At 44.8% G+C, this 20,129-nt stretch overlaps 3 protein-coding genes across 8 annotated transcripts in view; all 3 read right to left on the minus strand.

Annotated features, from left to right (window-relative positions):
* LOC144121143 (uncharacterized) overlaps nt 1-4,744 on the minus strand; it is an 82,782-nt gene extending 78,038 nt beyond the window's left edge. For 3 of the 5 annotated variants that reach the window (XM_077654135.1, XM_077654128.1, XM_077654136.1), the window contains exons 1-3: nt 4,325-4,455; nt 3,710-3,786; nt 3,528-3,575 (exon numbers count right to left, since the gene is read on the minus strand). In XM_077654135.1, the coding sequence (XP_077510261.1) occupies nt 3,528-3,575; nt 3,710-3,725 (64 nt within the window). In that variant the 5' untranslated portion in view covers nt 3,726-3,786; nt 4,325-4,455. Of the gene's footprint in view, nt 1-3,527; nt 3,576-3,709; nt 3,787-4,324; nt 4,456-4,608 lie in introns of those variants that run through there. The other 2 variants (XM_077654131.1, XM_077654129.1) reach the window with 2 other exon arrangements.
* A 1,316-nt stretch (nt 4,745-6,060) lies between these two features.
* LOC144121146 (uncharacterized) lies at nt 6,061-11,624 on the minus strand. Of its 2 annotated transcripts, XR_013312550.1 has the most exons (4): nt 11,491-11,624; nt 11,236-11,393; nt 10,648-10,962; nt 6,061-8,682 (listed from the first exon to the last, which is right to left on the minus strand). XR_013312550.1 is itself a non-coding variant. In XM_077654138.1 (3 exons), exons 1-3 carry the CDS (start codon nt 11,622-11,624, stop codon nt 8,648-8,650), a joined length of 327 nt encoding a protein of 108 aa, XP_077510264.1. In that variant the 3' UTR covers nt 8,515-8,647. The 2 variants fall into 2 exon arrangements, 1 of the variants encoding a protein (XP_077510264.1); XM_077654138.1 differs by lacking the exon at nt 10,648-10,962 and having other exon boundaries at nt 8,515-8,682.
* Nucleotides 11,625-11,678: 54 nt separating this feature from the next.
* Nucleotides 11,679-17,460, minus strand: LOC144121145 (uncharacterized). The gene is made up of 5 exons (XM_077654137.1): nt 17,273-17,460; nt 17,122-17,218; nt 16,818-17,035; nt 11,943-12,122; nt 11,679-11,817 (listed from the first exon to the last, which is right to left on the minus strand). The coding sequence occupies exons 1-5, from the start codon at nt 17,319-17,321 to the stop codon at nt 11,705-11,707; spliced, it is 657 nt and encodes a 218-aa protein (XP_077510263.1). The 5' UTR covers nt 17,322-17,460; the 3' UTR covers nt 11,679-11,704.
* Between the last annotated feature and the right edge of the window lie 2,669 nt (nt 17,461-20,129).

Raw genomic sequence — 20,129 nt, forward strand, 5'->3', positions numbered from 1 at the left:
CGTCATGTCAATACCTCCTATACAACTGCTCTGAGTTTGTCACAAACCAGCAAAGCAAGTTGCTTTGGAAAGCACTACAATATTTTAACGCGACAGCATTAGACCCGCCACTCGGAACGAATGAAATCTCTGTGCATTGTCACCCCAATTCAGAATTAGTCAAGAGGGTGGAGTCACACGTTGACTGTAGAATGAAAATAATTAAATATTGAAGGAGACACTTAAAGGAACCCTAACATTGCATTTAAGGACCCAATTTTTTTCAGCACAACAGAAAGTTTGCTGCCTAAGGTTCTGGATTCTGCAAGTTTTGTTGGAAACTGTAGAAAATTTTTACCAAGAATTTTTAAATGAGTGATTTGCCCGGTTTTCTGTATCCCCATGCTTTAAAAATGATCAGTGGGTGCGATGCTGATTGCACATTGGCAAAAGTGCTACATCAAAAACTAATATAAATCTCACAGTAATAAGATATTTTTAGTTTTGGTTTATGGTGGCTTAATGTCCCAAAGCGACTCAGGCTATGAGGGATGCCGTAGTGAAGAGTTCCAGAAATTTCGACCGCCTGGGGTTCTTTAATCCGCGCTGACATCGCACAGTACATGAGCGTCTAGCATTTCGCCCCCAACGAAATGCAACCGCTAACCCGGGATCGAACCTGCATCTTTTCGTTCATCAGCTGACCGCCATAGCTACTCAGCCACCGCGGCAGCTCTACATTCATAAAGCTAGGTTTCACCGCAAGATAGCTTTTTATGCTACTTTCAATGCCAAATTAAAATATTAAATAATAATTTCTTTGATACTCCAATGCTCAATTCTTACAGTACGAGGCAAAATCTTCTCATTTCTACCATAATCACGACACATTTTGGTCAGTGGCCAATCCCTTTAAGCTCTGCTTCAAGGGTATGATGCGATGGCGTCAATAGGCTAATGCCAGTATATGCAAAATTGGTAATTCTCTACTACACATTCATAGATCCCTGGGAGTAGACATGCCATGATGCATTAGTGCAGCAGTTAGTAAGCGATGTACCACTGTCCTGCAATGGCTGGTGCTGCCATCAGTGGAGCTTGCAAGAGCTAGGTTGCTCTTCCCAAGCAACCTCTCGTGACCACCTGCCACGATGGGAAGTTTGCTCATAATCCAGTGAGCAGGCTGTGATGACATCACCAGGTCACGTGACATTGTGATGAAATCACACGGTCATGTGACCTAGAATGACGTGGCAAGGTTATCTGACCAGCCTGTTTACCGACCATGGCAAGATGCACGAGCCAAAGTAGAATCTTGAGCCCCAAGTCACCCTACTCCACCCTATATTTTGCTAACAATGCCGCTGGTACCCGATTTCTGTAGAAAGGGGAGCCTGAACACTACCGTGTTAAATGTCAAGTTAAATTGTGGTCGCTGAAAAGAAAATTGGGGTATTTATTTAGGAACTGAACCCATGACTTGGGTTGCGAGTCAGACATGTTGCCCCTACGCCACTGAGGCATGCTCATTCGACATGGTTTAAGGGAGAACTTGAGCGTCTTGAGGTGTATCACGTGGTCTATTATGGCTACTGATGTATTTAAGGCAGAGCTTAAGTGTCCCCCCGTTTTTTTTCAAGAAGCACGGTGTCACTTTTCTTACTGTCAGTTGTTCTGCTTCAAAGAACTCTTTATACATTATAAGGATCACAGCAAAAAGAATTATAAAAAATTCTCCACCAACACTGCCTCGGTATTTGACTTAAGAGCGTTAGATACGGAAGATTCGAGTGTTTACATTGGTGTGCTCTGCAAACATGAAGAAGACCAAATCCAAACATCCGCAGATGTTTCCTTTCCGGAAACTACCTCACTGGTTTTGCGCTATTGAGATTTACAGCCACCTTCGCTATATCCAGTATCAGTTAATAAATTTTATCAAAGTGTGCATCACAACACGACAAATCTTGCACCATTCAAAACATTCTGCTACAAACGGTTCAGCTGTAATGGCCGCCTGAAGGTCCTCGGAATGGATGGTTTGGGGTGGAAAGGTCGTCAGTGTGAATCCCACACATATTTTGGGCTTAACCTCGGTTAGTAATTTTATCCTTAGGAAAATGCCGTCATTTGACACTACTTCGAAGGTTCCCCGTCAAACGGATGGCCCCCAAATTTTATGCAAATGGAGGTCTCGGGAGGTGTCCCACTTCGATGGCCGCTTTACTGACACATATATAACGGATAGAAAGTAGAGGCATCAATTGAGACTCTGCGTGCCCATTGTTGCTATGTGATATGGTGTGGTCATGTGGTAATTGTTTTGGCCGATTTGACCTTCACAGCACACAGACGCATCCTTGACAATGTTAAGTACCTAACGCTTTTTAAAAGATGGAGTGTGCAAACGAAGGTTATTCGGCTTACAACATTCTAAATAAAAAGATCAAAGTTGCATTTCACTTAATCACTGCCAAGAATGGGCAATAGCAATTAAAGCTATACCCCGCACACACTCAATGAGAGCTTGCATGCAATTGCTGCTTTGCTAGAGCAGCCTGTGTCTGCACATTCCAACAGCATCATCATTCCATGACACTGATAGGGCAGGTGCGATTAAAGCGCGGAACTAAAACAGGGCCACCTGATGTCGTGTTGCAGATCTTTTGGTGTCGGGAAGCTACCACCTGTTGCCCCTCCCATTTCCCCCATATCCAGTTCTTGTTCCTCCAAAATTTTTGTGAGGTGTGTCCACCATACACCAACAGTGCAAGGCAGCGTAAGGCTCCCAGTCTGCAGTAAACAGGACACTGGCGTTGTGAGCAAAAAAAAATCCAGAGCAGTTGAAAAGTTGGTTACGTCACACGGAAAGCAACAACTTCAACTGTTTGCTACAGGAAGAGATCAGTACTGTTCGAGAAAAGGAGATTGCACCAGTTTTCACAAACATAAAAACTGGGCAAACAAAACTATAGTCACGCTTCACATTTTACAGAGGCTTTAGTATGCATTAACAAAGTATTTTGCTTTTCAGCAGTGTCCCATCCCTCACATTTCATGTCCCATTCGTCCCAGCATGGAAGATGGAATCGGACTAATGTTTGAAGAAATTATATTTCTCGAGGCATTTGTTTTGCAGTTAGGCCACTGGTTTTCTTGGATGCTGAGGACATTTCCCACACTCACATTTCCAGGGCTAAGGCGGACTCAAGACACGGGCATGACTGGTGATGTGGCAAACATAACTGGTGGTACCTAGAGTAACAGTGGTGTTCAAAAGGTAGACTGTGCAGGAGGAAGTGAGAATCAGGTGGGTAGATGAGATTAGGAAATTTGCGGGGATAGGGCGCACACAGTTGGCGCAGGACAGAGTCAGTTGGAGGTCACTCGAAGAGACCTTTTTCTTGCAGTGGTCATAGCTAGGCTCATGATGATGATAATCTTGTTTGTGTGCACCAGTTTGGCATTAACAATTTTTATTAAAGCAGCCCACTCCTTTGTTCTGCAGTCTTTCACAAAGCTGTATGTGAACAGCTGAGATGCCTTACCGATACAGCAGTATGTCAACCTTGCCAATGGTTTTAAATGACTCCAGTCTCAAAAGGAAGTTTATGAAGAGCCAATTCTCATCTAGAATTTGTAATGCAGCACAAAAAAATCATGCAGTTCAGACTGTCATAAGTTGTGCAGTCTCTTGCAGAACTATATGTGAACAGTTGACACTCCTCACCCTTTACTCGGGACATCAGCCACCACTGATGGCTTTAAACTTCTGCTTCTTCAGTTGCCTTCAAGCTCACTGGAAGGCTGAAAATAAAGTTTATGAAAAGCTTATTTCAGTGTAACAAATGGCACCTGACATGCGTATGGCTGCGCTCGGTGCTTTCACCTAGTCAACAGCACATACTACAAACCTGAATTGTTAAGTCGAGCCACAACTCAGTGAATGGCCTTATCTCTGTGCAGAACAATAGCGATTACGAATATTCGTTTTCCGCACATTTTCTTACAGAACTCCCGAGTACCTGGCGGCGCCACTGCATTGTCACAGCTAGAGAAGTTACAACAGAGATGCTGAACTTCAGGTGTCCAACGATATATGAGACAGATATTGCGCCATTTATTTCCTTCCCCCAAAAAACCAATTATTGAAGTAAAAAACTGCCTGCCTGTTGTAATAACATCACCTTGTGTTGCATTTTTCTCGGGGAAATTAGTTTATTGAAACACTTCAACAAACATGCATTTGTGCCCTGTTCCAGGAAGGGCTGTTGAATTGAATCTGAACAAATAAGAATAGGCACTGCACAGAAAAGGCCAAAGAATACGGAAACGAATTGCTTACCGCGGTGCCGACCGTTTCCAGTGTGAACAGCGGTTCGCTAAAATCTGGCAAACGGTATAAAGGAAGAGCAGCCACTGGAAACCTCGTGACGCCGTCTGCCAGTGCCAAACGGTTTGAAATGGCGACAATCTGCGTGGGCAACGGAATAAGTTATAACATCACCGACGACCACGCCAGCCCGATATAACGCGGATGGAATCGGGCAGAACATTCGACAGCAATTTTACAAGCTTTAAATCGAGCTAGTTTAAGCTTTAAGCGCTAGAAATCCGGCCACACACTACCTTTGAGTCACACAACCTCGACTGTCTGAAAGAAATCAAGAGCATATAGAATTTTGGCGCGAAACAGCCAAAAGCAAGCCAAGATTTGCGACCGTTGCGACGCTGTGTGCGGTGGAGAAATGCATAACAATACAAACATTGAAGCGTTATAATGGCTACAGCCATCTCGTGGCGTCGAATGTAAGCGTGTCCAATCTGAACGAGCCGCAAGGCATGCTGGGTACTCCGACTTCGGGGACTTTTTGGGAGGCGAGTATGCATGGGTCGGTATTGAAACCAAGCGATATTTTGTTTTCTTCATGGCTCAAAAAGCCCTTACACTGCCGCTAGAAAGGTCAGTAAGGTCCTTACGAATAATACGTTAAAATTTACTGCAGCATATTTTTTATTAAAGTGATAAAGCTGTGTAAGTGCGAGCGTTAGAGCAGGCGTGTCGTCTATTTTCGCTGAAGTTTACGTTGCTTTGCCACTCGCTAGAACGTTTTCATGTTGTTCTTTGTGAGGCTGTTACATGCAGCTGTAAATTATATCACAGCGCACCTTTTCTGGAGGTATCGCGCTTCAAGGAGTCATCAGGTGTGGTCGCGCTTTACACGTGGATTTTTCCTTCCTCCATGGTTACACATGACAACATTGTCGCGTACTTCGTGCATAATAATGACTGCGACGGCGAGCAGCTGAAGGCCTACAAATCGCTGGAGGGCTATCTGTATGTGCAAGCACGTATGTGCGTTTTTTGTAACGTATAAGCCTTCAGCCTGTTTCACATGGTGCGACGGGAACGAAAAATTACGGCCCGGTCGCACTGCCGTTGCAACGGTAATCGCAGCCGCTGCAGCCGCCGTTTCACATGCCAACGATTTCTGTCGGTGCCGTCGGCACCCTAGCGTCGGTGCGGCCTTTCAGTGGACGAAAATTCTTCGGCTGCAATAAATGTCAAACATCGTGGCAGGCGTTGATTTCGTAATCATGAGTAATAATATTGAGCCGTGATGTATTATTAAGTTCAATAAGACGTTTTCGAGATTTTCCTGTCATGTCGCTGAACTCCTATTGGCTGACTACTGTGGCCATCGCTGCGACCGCTTGTTGAAAGTCTGTCGCAGTGGCCCTGCGACGAGAACGACGCGCATGCATGGCAGTGTAAGTGAGACTTGACAACGTGTACAAGATGCTTAATTTTTATTTTTCAGTACAGTTTTGTCCGTCCATCGGATTTCGTTTACTTTCAGGAATAATTTAAAAAATATAGCTGCTTGCAGCTGAATTCGGCTGCTGTGCAGAGGAACAACTAAAAAATATGCTGTTTTTAGTACTGGTGTACTTAGTTCTGTACATACATGAACTATGCCCCGGAAAGCACGCAAAAGGGCTGAAAGGCTATATTTGCATCAAGGCATTGAACTGGCTGAAATAGCTGTGCTGTCAGAATGAGGGCAAAAAAGGCACACAGCACATTCATTGAGATTTTAATGTTTTTCACAGAGCCACTCTAAAGAAATTTTGCTGAGTATTCTTCAGACATGCAAAGGCGAGTTCCTCTGGTACAAATAAGGAGCAATTTACAGTAGCTGAAGAGTTTCTAGACTGACTGAGATGAGCAGCATGAGATTATATAAATTTCAGAATCTCCCTTTAACAGCAAAAACATTGCTCAAGCCTCTAGAAGGTACTCCGATTCAGGTCATGTTGCTGACTTGAAATTTACAGGAACACAGAAAATAAAAATATGTTGCATGTGCTCACTTTTCTCTACACAGGGTTGTAAAGTCGACCACAAACTTTGACAAGAGCATTTGAAGGGCACACTGTTGTGTGTTTATGGCAGCTGCCGCTGCCTGGCGCTCTCAATGCAGCTTTTCAAGGCACGAGTTAAACGTTTATCTATGGAGATGCTCTGGGAGCGCAACTCTGAAAACAAAGTGGCAGCTCCAGAAGTAATCAGAATAGTTTTTGCACCAAGACATACAAAACTTAAACATATTGACTAGATGCTGTTTGGCGGAGTGGCATTGACAAAGAATGAGCAATACAAGCACAAATATAAGCATCTCAAGTAATTCAAATTGCTGTTCTGTCAAGTCTGTAGTGCTCCACATGGGAGCAGCAGAGATGAGCTAGGTGGCTCGTTAGGGGCACTTCATGACTGCCACAACACATACATATAGTCCTTCCTATAATTAGCCAGTTGCTCCTAATGCCATAGACAACACATAAGTATGGATGATGAAAACTCCATGACGCGTAACTATGTGCTGGTGGCTTGCAGCCCGGTGACTGAAGTTGGAGCAGCACACTTCATCCTGGACGCACTGACGAGGGGTGTGCCATGGACAACTGGACCAGAGCAGTAGGTGGTGGTGTCCACGCCGTCTTCTGCTGGCAGCCTTGTGCCACCGACTACACCACCACATCAACTGCTTTTTATAGCCCTTGCTTTGCTCTTGTGCTGAATTTTCTGTCTTCTGAAATGCTTCATATTTCTCGTGTCCTTAGTCGTTCTGTTATTTATCTTTTTTACTTCTTTACCCAGCCTTCAACTGCGTAACAATGAGCCCTCGTTTGAATGTTTTTCATTTCTCTGATGTAACCACTGGCAGAACCACTATGTGCAATTCTTCATACTACCACTGCACTAAACAGGCACCATTTTACATGCAAACACCACACTCAGAGGCCATAATGTTCTTCATGGAAAAATTCTACACTGAAATCAGACCAAGCCATAAGCACTTTATAACAGTCTGAACACGCACACCATAACAAGCCGCACAGACTATCCATAAGTCACGGACGTGTCATATTCACATACTGCTTAAAACAAAAATGAACAATCATGGTGCTAAATGCCAGCTTCAAAAAACAGTCATAATTTGCAGTGTGCCACTAGCATTTTTTTTAGGTTGGAGACCAGGTTTTATGAAGTGCACACAAACTGTTGTATGGAGAAGGAACCGCACACCATGCGGTAAGTATTGAAACTTACTCGACGAAAATTTGTGAGCAACTGTGGTACACACATTGCAACAACTGCACACACATGCAATTCCAAATGAAACATTCGAGATGCCACTTGTAAGAAGGTCACCGAAAACTATTGTGATCAAGTCTTCATTTACTGAATACAGAAGAAATGGTGGCATCAACTTCAGGCAAAAATCTTGTACAACATGTCACCTTCAGCGACAAGCAACTTCATGGGTTAAGGAATTTTATTAACTTATTCTTCCACATCATTGACAACTACAGCAATCATCTCGGGCACAGAGGACAAACGGGAAGCAGCAGACATATTGCAGAACCAACTACAACTTTTTCAGTACCTTCTCAGTAAGGGACGTATCCTCGGATGATTTTTAGATTAACCTGCTTTCTGAACTCTAGCATTGTGATAGAATGTGCAGTGAACCTTAGGTGTGCGAGTCGCAGGATTGAAGTGGAAGTAAACAACTTGCTAGCACTACCTCTGGCAGTTACTGCATGCGTACGCATGAAACTAAGCATAATTATGCACAGAAACATGCATCAGAGTCTGCACAGCGCTCTGGGATATTACATGCCTCTGGTGTGCAACTGCCACAGATGTGAAGGTTAATTGCCATACTTGATTTCTGAACACTGCATGTTTAGTTCAGGTTCACCATCTGCAACAATGGTACTTCATGGTGCTTGTAGCTGTTCCTTTAGAATGTGTGGTGCACCTCTCCATGATTGCTCAGTGGTTACGGCGCTTGACTACTGAACCCAAGGATGCGGGCTCAATCCCAGCCATTTTTTGGTGCAGGCAAAAAGCAAGGTGCACATGTACTATGCGATGTTAGTGCATGTCGAAGTATCCCAGCTGGTCAAAAATTCCAGAGATGTCTACTATGGCGTTCCTCATAGCCACAGTCTCTGGGATGTTAAACCATAAACTGAACTAGAATGTGTTGCACGAATCTTGCTTCCACTCAAGACGGGCGGGCCTGCAGCCATTGTGCCGCTGTGTGCTTTGTATTGGAGGCGTGGTCAAAGGAGAACAAGCAGCCCACCCGTGCACCTACGGATGTCGAATGCAAGTGGTTGGTACCTCGGCTGAAAAAGGTAGAAAGGCATGTATAAATATTCAGAACTTTGCAGCTTTTGCATCGCTTGTGCCTAGGCGAAAGCACTGCACTTGGCATTATTACCCTAATGCTAAGCCTGTTACATGATACAGGTGGAGCCGAAGCTTGGTGCTCAGCTTCGGTACAGGCACCACAAGAGGCATGAAAAGCCTTGTACAAAACCAAAGCACGAAGAGGAGCAAGCAAAAGGAGAATTGGATGTTGATGTAGGCAATTTTATTGCAGACCTGGGAAAGGCAAGTTACAAGAGTTTATCTGTTGGCATAGCTGCTTGTGGGGAACCCTCATGAAAGTAATGTTTCATATAAACTGTCTTTGTACTTCTGCAGAGAATATAGTAAGGCAGCCTAATGCCTTCGTACTTCTGTAGCCTTTCTGGATAGAATATATTAAGGCACCCTAACGTTCAATATGTTGAAATGGCAATTCCTATTATGGGGTACAGGGCACAGAAATCTTTCGATGTACTTTTCCTACCACATTCAAGAGCTTGGTCTGAGCTCGTTTCAGCAATTTCTACGGGTTTCAGCTACATCCTTCTCTTTTATAGCATGTGTGCCTTGAAAAATCTTGATAAGCTAACTATGCCTTGAATGTTTAAATAAGCATCAGGTTTTATATCCTCTAAAACAAGCTGTCATGTTTCATTACCATTACTAACCAACTTTATCCATATAAACTGCAACTTCTCCGAAACCATCGAGCTGCTCATCACCAAACTATTCAGTTTTTGTTGTGGTTCACCCATGTTTGGGATGTGCGTTAATCATTCTACAAACATCTCGCTTTGCAGGTTGCTCGAACAGCAAGATACTTCACTCTTGTTGATAAAGAAAATGGGTGTAATGAGGCCAACCAGAGTGAAGCAGAACAGGGTGCAGAGTTTGAAACGTTTGAGAGAACAGTTAACAGACCACTCTGAGAGTTCAAACCTTCAAATCAAGAGCTAGAAAAAAATTACCAAGAAGCAATCAGAATGCTTAACGTCGCCATGCCCACAGCTTTACAGATCGAAGTGGCTACACGAGAACAAAGAAACAGTGCTTTGTGGTACCTTCACCGTAAAGGAAGAATTACTGCTTCCATTTTTAAAGAGAGATGCCATTCCAAACAGGTGAAGTGCACTTCTCTTATCAATAGATTACTTCATCACACATTTTCAGCCCGGCTATTCAGTACGGAATTGAATCTGAGCTGCTGGCCAAGGAACGAGCCCTCAGTGCTTTAATAAAGACACTAGGCTGGAAGAGTGCAGACTCATGATACCATCAGAGTATCCATATCTTGGATGTAGCCCAGATGGGGTCTTTCACTGCAAGTGCCACGCACCATCACTGTTTAAAGTTGTGTTTGTACAGTCTTCGAGATGTGGACCCAGACGACCTTATAGCAGAAAGGCAGGCTAAAGCAAACTTCTGTTTGGATGCTGCAGGCACTGTGGAAGTGACTCACAAATATTATTACCAGATTCAGGCACAGTTACACTTGAATCTATTAAAGTGTGCCCTGTGCTACCTTTATCTGCACACAGATAAGGGAGGCATTTTGATTGAGGTGGAAAAAGAACAGAGCTTCACGGATACACACATCCAGGCTCTCCAAAGCTTTTTTGGCAGAATTATTCTACCCAGACTATGCAGTTTCTAGCCAGATGAATGTACAAATCTGATAATATGGATTTTTATGGCACAAGGGCATCTATGGCGCCAGGTATTTTCGATTACTCAAGGTGGGGTCAGAGACCCGTTTTCCAAGCATGTCAACCCTGATAAGCCGAGCACCAGGCAGGGAAAAGCTGGTACCCATTGTATCACCAGTGGGTACCTGGCGGCACTGGGGATCGAACCCCGCACCTCCCATATGCAAGGTGGATGCTCAAACACTTGGCCACCACTGTGGTACAATGTACAAATCTAAGCAAATGATTGCTTACATTTTGCTGCCAGGGATGGGGCCAAGTTTGTCAACCCACAGATAATAGTGAGGTAGTCCTCAAACTTCGGGACAAGGTTGTAAGCAACAGTTCATTGTAGCATTTTCCATTTTTTGAGGTGACCAATGGCCCTCTTGACGATGATCCTCGATGAGGACACATGCCTGGATTTCACGACCTCCATTTCCAGGAGCTGCTGCTTTCCTTTCGTGAAGGCGGGCGTGATGAGGTGCACTCCTCAAAAAAATTCTTCATGAAGGGGGAAACCCCTATCAGCCAGCACCTGGTCACCTTCTGCGAGCATGTCCAGTAGACCTTTAAAGTGAAAATGTTAACTAACTTCATTTAAGCAATACACGACTTCATAAGCATGTGCTGCATTTGCAATGTGCACGTCCAGCTTGTAAGCAATCTGAAATGCAAAGGCTCCGCTTTGAAGGATTGATTTAGTTCAATAGCATACGCCTCATCTGAAGTTTATGTGCTGTCCGAATAAAGGTGAAAAACTGCTGCTGTTCAAAATGGGGCTTTCCATAATGCTAAAATTAAAATATATGAAGAGTGAAAAGAACCAATAAACAAACTTACCACTTTCTAATGTGATCTGCTTGTCAGTCACTCTCCCTCCATATACAGGGGACACAAACATAACTGCGCCATGTGGATTGACACACACGAGGAACTTTAGCGTAAAGTCCTGCTTGTAATCGCTCCACACTTCTTGCTGTGTGCTGAGGTTCAATGGTCTGTAAGCAAAATTAAAAAATGTTTCGGTATTGGGCATGAAAATCCGTTTCTTTACAGCGCTGAATATATCTTGCAGTTCTCATAATGCAGATAAACCTTGACACTGCAGCTTCTGTGCAGTCGATGATGCACCGCAGCCTTGGAAAGAAGTGGCTGTCCTTTGCCATCAGCCATGAGTGGGCAACAGCCGGGTTGGAGAATCTTATCAATTGCTTGCACAAAGCCTTCATCCAAACCTTCAAACTGGTCGTCACAGTGGTATGGGACACTAAGAAACGGTAGGCCAGGACCAATACAGGAAAAGCTTGCCTCAGATGCATGAGGAACAAAAACAACTGTGTTCCTTGTGGCAGTGCAGTGCGATTAGAGGACAGGCCTGCTGCAACAGATGACAAGAGAGCAAAAACATGGCTTTGGGCAGACCTGAAAAGATAGAAGAAAACGATTTTCAGTGAATTGTGCTATATCCTGGTAACAATTAGAAGCCGCCAATCCAGGTTGTCACATTGGAATGCAGAAAGAGGAGTTATAAGAGGAAGGAGCCATACACATATCGGTGTAAAATGCAACTTTGGCCTCGGTCATTGCAAAGACATCTGCATCCCTGGCGTTTTGTTGCCTTAGCCGCCTGTTCAATTTGTTCAGGTCACACACTTTTCGTCTTAGTTTCTCGCATTCAATGCTCAGTTGATTGCAGCTGATACAGACAGCAGCCTCTGTCTGAGTTCCTAAAATTGAAGACAAAGATATCATGTGAATCAAAGCACAATCTGACAATAAAATATCCAACAGGTGTCAGAAACATAGAAGTTTTCAATGCTGTCAAAACCAAGACCTACTGAACTAGAGACCTGCACATTTGGCACTGCTCCAGCACGCACTTTCTAGTTCATGCCTTTTGCCGCTAGGGAATGGCAGCTACGATCGGCGTGGCGCTACAATTAACCTGTTGAGCAAGATGGCGTCAGTTATTTTACTTCAAGGATGTAATAGTTTTGTCATTTGTCTACATTTTGAGCATTCATCATTCATCCATTGCCTTAGCAAAGATGCCGGAAACTCTCACGCATGCATGTGTGCATACAGAATATTCACCGCTAGGATTTAAAGAAATGTCATATTTGCATCGTTCATTACTAGGTTTCAAAATAATAAGACTGGACAAATGCAAAGGAAGGCAGTGAGAGGAGAGAAATTTGTCGCAAGCAGACGATGATGATGGTCATGACGTACGGATGGATGGATGAACACGGCTGAACCCTTTAAATCGGGCAGGCTCAAGACACCTAGCCGTGTCTTGTGAAATTTTACTCCGGTCTTGCTTTTAGCCACCAATCGTATAACCTGCACTTGGCTACTTCTACCCACTTAAAATTACTTTCCCTTCACTATCCTTAAACCCCAATGCCTTGGGTAAATCAGCCCCGCTCTTTTCCACTGCAGGGTGAAGCCCTTTACAAAAAAGTGTCAAGTGTTGAGCCGTTTCCTCCTCCTCTCCACACGCAATGCACAACGTGTCTATCTCGTGGTACCTGACTCTATATGTCTTAGTCCGCAAAACTCCAGTCCTGGCCTCAAACAACAAAGAGCTTCCCCTACAATTATCACAGATATTTTCTTTGGCAATTTCCTGTTTGAAGGTCCGGTATGTTCCCAGTGCCGATTTCGTCAGCATCCCTGTTTTCCACAGAGCTCTCTCTGTTTCTTTAACCTTCTTAACCGATAATTGCTGATTTGCCCCCTTACTGCTGTCCAGATATTTGCTTGTCAATTTTCTAGTTCGCTTTCTCCATTTCGTGTAAACATTCCTTATGTACAGGTATCTGAAAACTTTCCTAGCCCACTGCTTTTCCCCCATTTTTCTCAATCGTTCCTCAAATGGTATCTTACTGCTAGCCTCTCTGCTCTCGAATGATGCCCATCCCATATCACCCTGTACCCCCTGATTTGGTGTATTGCCATGTGCTCCCAAAGCTAACCTCCCTACTCCCCGTTGTTTAATTTCTAGCCTTGCTTGAACATCTGGTCTCATGCACAGGACCGCATTACCGAAAGTCAGGCTAGGGACCATCACCCCTTTCCAGATCCCTCCTACCACTTCATACCTATTGTAATTCCACAGTGCCCTATTTTTCATGACAGCTGCATTCCTACTAGCTTTATTCATTACATATTTTTCATGCTTTGTCAGATGCTCAACACTGTTATTTATCCACACCCCAAGATACTTGTACTCATCCACTACCTCTAGCATGAACTCCTGTATTCTATGCTCGCCGCCCTCTTCATTAAATATCATGACTGCAGATTTTTCCTTACTATACTTGAAACCTAATCCATCTCCCTCTGTACCGCATATGTCTAACTTCTGCAAGTCTTCCTTGTTGTCAGCCATTAGCACTACATCATCCGTGTATATTAGTCCCGGTAATGACTGTTTAATCCATTCCCCTTGCTTGAAAAAGAAAGGTTGAAGCCTAGTCGCTCCCCTCTAGCTTGGTCTCCAAACCCTGCAGGTACAACATGAACACCAAAGGGGACAGAGGACATCCTTGCCTAAGCCCCCGCTGCATCTCTATAGGCCCCGATACATTTTTTTTTCCCCACTTTATGAGCACTCTGTTACCTTTATATATATGTCTTTTAAAAGATTAATTACTCCATTTTCCACATCCAATGTGCCCAGTATGTCCCACAAATACTCCTGAATAACATTGTCATAGGCTCCCCTAATATCCAGAAATGCTAACCATAGGGGCCTGTGTTCCTTTTCAGCAATCTCTATACACTGTGTCAATGAAAATAGATTGTCCTCCAACCTCCTTTGTTTCCGGAACCCATTATGTAGTTCCCCTAACACCCCCTCGTTCTCCACCCAAGCCTGCAGTCTATCCTTTATAATTTGCATCACCACCCTGTAAACCACAGATGTCACTGTTATGGGACGATAGTTACTTACGTCTGCTTTGTCCCCCTTGCCGTTATATATCATGTTCATTCTACTTAATCGCCATTCATCAAGGACTTTCTCATCCACTATCATTTTGTTCACTACCTGTATTAATGTTTGCTTGGATTTTGGTCCTAGCTTCTTTATCAACATAATCGGAATATCATCTGGTCCTGTTGATGTGCCACTAGGAACCTTCTTCTCTGCCGTTTCCCACTCTCCTTGCTCAAGTGAAGCTATTGCTGTAACCGGTCTATCCTCCTTCGATAGATTATGTACAACATTCCTTTCTGTAAATTTTTCTGTCATCTTTGTTCCTATGTTTTATTGCTTTATCCCCTTCTAGTTGAATACCCTCATCTGTAACAATAAACCTTTGTTCTAGCCTAGTCTCATTACTCATTGCATTTAGATGTTTCCAGAATTTTTGGGCTGCTTTTCTATCCTTATTTACTTTTGACATCTATTGGGCACCCTTCTAATTTTCTCATTAATCAAATAGGATGCTTCCCTTCTACACTTAATGAAGGTATCCCATTTTCTGTCTACTTCCAATTTTGGTTCCCCCCTCTTCTTGGAATATCTGTGTTCCCTGGACGTTCCCGACGTTTCTCTATTGCCCTCTTGACCTCCTCATCCCACCAACTCTTGGGTTTGAGTCTTTTCCCTTTTAGCTTTACTCGTACCTTAGCTAGCTCTAGCTCCAGTAATCGAGCTAATTTGGTATAAGTCCATTCTGTTTCATTATCTTCAAAAATTACTTTCTCGATTTGCTTGGATGCTGCCTCCAATTGCTTTTCTGAGTAAAAATTGCCCTCAGATTGTTCATCTCGCTTCAGTCCTACATTGGTTTTTCTTCTGAAGCTTAACTTGATACACTTGTGGTCACTACCTAGACTTCTGGAACCATGTTCATCTATGCTCATTACCCCTAATCTATTACATATCCTCTGACATTAGTGCATAATCTATCGTCGAGTGCAGTCTCCCCGCCTCCCATGTTATGAGCCCTTCACACTTCTCGGTACTGTTGCATACAACTAAATCATGCCTGTCACACATGTCCTGCAGCATGCTTCCTGTCAAATCCGTGTACCCATCCATGTCTTCTATATGTGCGTTCATGTCGCCTAATATAATTATCTCGCCCTGTCCTCCTAGCTCATCAATGTCGCTTGCAATACATTCTAACATTTTCCTGTTTTCCTCTTTGGCATTAGCTCCTGTCCACAGGTATACAAAGCCAAGGAGTGTTTGCTTGCCTGCCACTGTTCCTTTTAGCCATAAATGTTCCTTGCATCCCAGTATAACCCTTTGAAAATTCCTACTTTTATGAATGAATGCCCCAATTCCACCCCCCTTTCTGCTGCCCTCTGTTCTGTTGCAATATTCCCATGCATAGTCTGGGTTACAGGGTGGCTGCTCCATGTCTCTAAGATGCGTTTTTACTAAACCATATACCATTAATTTCTCCTGCCCTAACTGTTCTAGTTCCTCCCATTTCAGTCTATTCCTGCCACCTTGCATGTTAATGAAACCTATATCTGAATTAACTTGGCCCTGGCACTTGCGTCTATTTCTTCCACTATGGTTCCATCGTCCCTTTGATCTTAATTTTTCCTTCTCTACACTGGTTCCCTCAGAGCTCTGTGTCCCCCCAAAAAAGCTGTTGCCTGGCGACCTATCCTACTACCCACCCTCTTGCCAGTGGCACCACCGTAGTGAATGCCATCCTGTGTAAAATGGTGGGGCCTGACCTCGTACACTTCCCTGTTGACTTCCATCACCCCATATCTTAGTTGTCGACTCAATAACCTAATTACACGGTTAGCCTCAACGACCCTCCTTTCCGTTTCGCCAGCCTGCGTCTGGACCTCTGGGATTGTGCATATGGTCACATGCACACTCTCAGAGGCCTCTCTAAGCCTACGCATCCCCACTTCCAACTGCGTCTCAAGATTCTGGCTCCTCCCCTGCAGCACATCATTGAGACCAGCATGGATAACGACAAGGTGTTCGCCATCCATGCTGCCCCCCCACCACCTCCCGGGCTTTGGCCATTGCATCTACCATGCACTTCCCCGACTGAGCCTCCACCTGCACCCGCCTGTCCGCCTTCACTGCCGTCAGAAGGCCTCCCTCAACCCTCGCTATGTTCGAGTCCCCGACTACCAGAACCCTCCTGCACCCTAAACCAGGTCAACCGAGCGAACAGGTCAACCAAGCGCCCTCAACGGCCAAAAAGTTAACGAAAGTTGGCGCATGGAGTCCCATACGTCCCTGCCAAATGTGCAGGTCTCTAGTTCCGTAGGTATTGGTCAAAACATTAGTCCAGACCAAGTTGACCCTCTAACTCGGATTTCAACATGACAAAAGGAAACAACAACCTTCAACAAGAAAATGAGACACACTTAAAATTTTCCTTAGCACTCAATTACAACTTCTTGCTGCTAATAAAGTATATGGTGCTTGCCTGCATCGGTCAGCCTTCCTCCAGCATCACAGTCGGCCTCGAAATGCGCGAACGTGTCACCTGATTCTTCTGCCTCGTCCTGTCCTAGAACTGGCACTGGCAGAGAGCCATCGCCTGCAGCCGAAGCCGCAGTGCTTGTTGTTGCCGTTCCTGCAGCTGCCGGCAGTGGTCGAACACGCTGGCTCCGGACCTCTGCTACGTGAGCGTAACGCACATGACTGAGGGGAAAAGAAAAGTGTTTCAACGCGTACAACATCTCTAAACGCTGTAATGATAAAAGCGCAAAAAAGGCATTCGTACGAACCTTTTCAGGAAGCGAAATGACCGACAGCTGCTGGTGTCGTCGTAAGAAAACAGATGCGGCACATAATCGATGTCGTCTGGGTCGGCACTTGGTGCTCCTGAAGAAAATAGAAGAGCAAAACCCACTCAAGCAGACTGCATTACTTACGTACTCAAACACTGACGAAATGCTCGGAGCAGTCGAGTGTTGTCGGTGGGCATCCAAAGTTTGCCGTCAGCAGCCTGTCGGTGGATAGCAACGGCCGGCCCACTGTTTTCGCCGCTCTCTGTCCCACGGCACTCTGAACACCTTGTAACCTGTTTTGCTAGAGTTGCTGCAGTTTAAGGCAGCGCAGCAAACCATTTCCTCGGCGCTGTGGACGTCTAAACTAAAAAAAAAAAGAAACGCTCGAAAGCTCACGCTCCTATGCAAAGCCAAGGCAAAAAGAGCGACAGAAAAGACCCGGAAGTCAAAATTCACGTGAGAGAACTTCGCCGTGACGCAATGTCCGCCATACTAGTCTAGTCTAGTGGCGCGAACGGGAGGGCGCGGGCGTACTCTATTATTATTATTATATTATTAGTACTCTTTGGCGTAGAAGCCACCAGATGACGCCACTGCAAATTTTTCTACAGGCGCCGTAGCTGCTGTTTCAGGAGCTTGTGTATGTTTCTCCGCATCGTCGTAACGATGGGGTGCATAATACGCTCCTAGATAAGAAACTTGCATGCCATTGGCTTCAACTAACTTCAACGTAACCTCCTAGGCACCTTATTTTTCCTTACCGTGCCCCTTTGAGCATTTTTGCGATGATGAAAAATCGCGTTGCTCTATATGTCGTCTGCTACCAACAGAGGGCAATGCGAAATGCTCATAGTTTTGCTGAGGGATGTAATTTGTTTAGGTGCATCTTTTACTGAGCTGGTTTTGTTCCCATGCGACTATTGAGCTACCCTAGTGATTCATCTGTGAGGGCACTTTACGAGTGATCTCCTATATAACTTTTTCTGAAGCCGTTCAGCGGCCTAAGAAACACATTTTATTCACAAAAACTTACCCATGATTAAAAACATTTTCACCCCAATTTTAGGCAAGACTTGCCTTGTAAGTGCAAATATTTGTGAAAAAAAATTATAGCAAATCTTGGCTTCCTAGCAGGCACATTCTTCGAGCAACCAGCCGAAATTATGTGCTTAGGAATTTCACTCTAGCAGTTCCTTTCCAGGTCTACGCGCATCGATTAATTTTCTGGTACTCAGAATCTTTTTACTTCCGGTCGTTCAAAAATGGAAGGCGGTTTTGTTATGTAAAAAATAGTGATAGCTAGGCACTACAGCAGCGAGCTCGGCTGCCAAATTTTCGCAGTGGCCAGAGAGCCAGATCTCGGTTTTTGCCTTAAACACCTATGCAATATCAAAGGTACTGTCTGCATGTAGCTTTATAGGAGGCTAACGTATGCCATGTAAGTATTTTCCAGGTCAGCTACAATTTGTAGAGGGGGCCCTAGCTGCAGAGGAACGAAAGTCACCCTTGTCGTTCATGCGAGTGAACTCGGCTGGCTTGAGTTCGCTATCGCCTCTTTTGTCATTAGAAGCAAATTCAGATAGCCTTCACAGCTTGCCTTCAAGACGCCATCTTTTTTTTTTGCTACATAACCGTGCAGCTAACAATACGAAACAGTAATAATAATAATAATAATAATAATAATCGGTTTTTGGGGAAAGGAAATGGCGCAGTATCTGTCTCATATATCTTTGGACACCTGAACCGCGCCGTAAGGGAAGGGATAAAGGAGGGAGTGAAAGAAAGGAAGAATAGGTGCCGTAGTGGAGGGCTCCGGAATAATTTCGACCACCTGGGGATCTTTAACGTGCACTGACATCGCACAGCACACGGGCGCCTTAGCGTTACCGGGAACTCCGGATCAGTAGTCGAGCGCCCTAACCACTGAGCCACCGCGGCGGGGCTACGAAACAGCGCTACATAGACGAGACGTACACGATCGCTCGTGCGTACTATCGATCGCGATGGAAAGAAACGCGAACAATCCGGCCGGCGCGCCTATGCGCTCCGCTGTTGGAATTTCTTTTGATCGCGCTTTTACTTCGGTGGTAAGAAAAAGACGTTAGAGTCATCCTAGAAAGCATTACGGAAGACTCTAGCGTCCTTTAGCTACCACCGAAGTAAAAGCGCGATCAAAAGCAATGCGAACAGCGTCGCGTTTCTTTCGATCGCCCCTTATACCTATTGTCTCTGCGCCCCCAAATTAATTGTTAGCGCTGTGTTTTAAGAATGATCAGCCACCAACACGCCCAAGCTTCTCCATTAGAATATTAACCGCCTGTCACTTGATGCTACAGTGCAAGTGGAACGGCGGTATTTTCAGAATTAAGTTCTGCGCCTGCTGCATCTGCATGTTGCCTGCATCTAGAGTTTATCAAGCTCCTGCGTGCCACTGGAACACCTTTGCTGGCCAGAATCTGCGTACAAAATGGCAATGATGATGCCAAGTTCGAGGTTTCCCCGTAGAAACTGAGTGAGAAAGGTTGTTAAATACAATTGGCAGATTCCAGTACAACTAGGAACGTCCGCTCAGGCGCTGGGTATGGGTATTGCAGCCAGAACGAAGACTGCCGAACAATTCTGTTAAGATGCCCGGCTGGATCCTGGCTCACTCTACTTGTCATCAGGTAACTGAAACCTACACGTTCTATTAGGTACTCCAACGGTGACAACACGTACGCTATAGACAGTGTCGCACGCACTCCTGTAGCTGTCGACTAGCTTATAAAAGCCTTTCATTCCATTAGTCTGGTTTTCCCACGCACTCAGCTAGGTGCGACAAAATAAATAAAGCTGAACAGATGCAGAATTGGGACCTAGAACACCAGCAATGAGGCGCGAAAAAGCAAGTGTTGAGCCGTTCCTACTGCCCGGCCAGCACGGCGGCAGAGGCGCGGAGCTAGTAAAAGGCGCGGTAGCGCCCCTTGCGGCGAGGAGAGGCGTTTTGCTTCAGCCGCTCCGCTGCC

The sequence above is a fragment of the Amblyomma americanum genome, chromosome 2 (assembly GCF_052857255.1).
Source record: "Amblyomma americanum isolate KBUSLIRL-KWMA chromosome 2, ASM5285725v1, whole genome shotgun sequence".
NCBI lineage: Eukaryota > Metazoa > Arthropoda > Arachnida > Ixodida > Ixodidae > Amblyomma > Amblyomma americanum.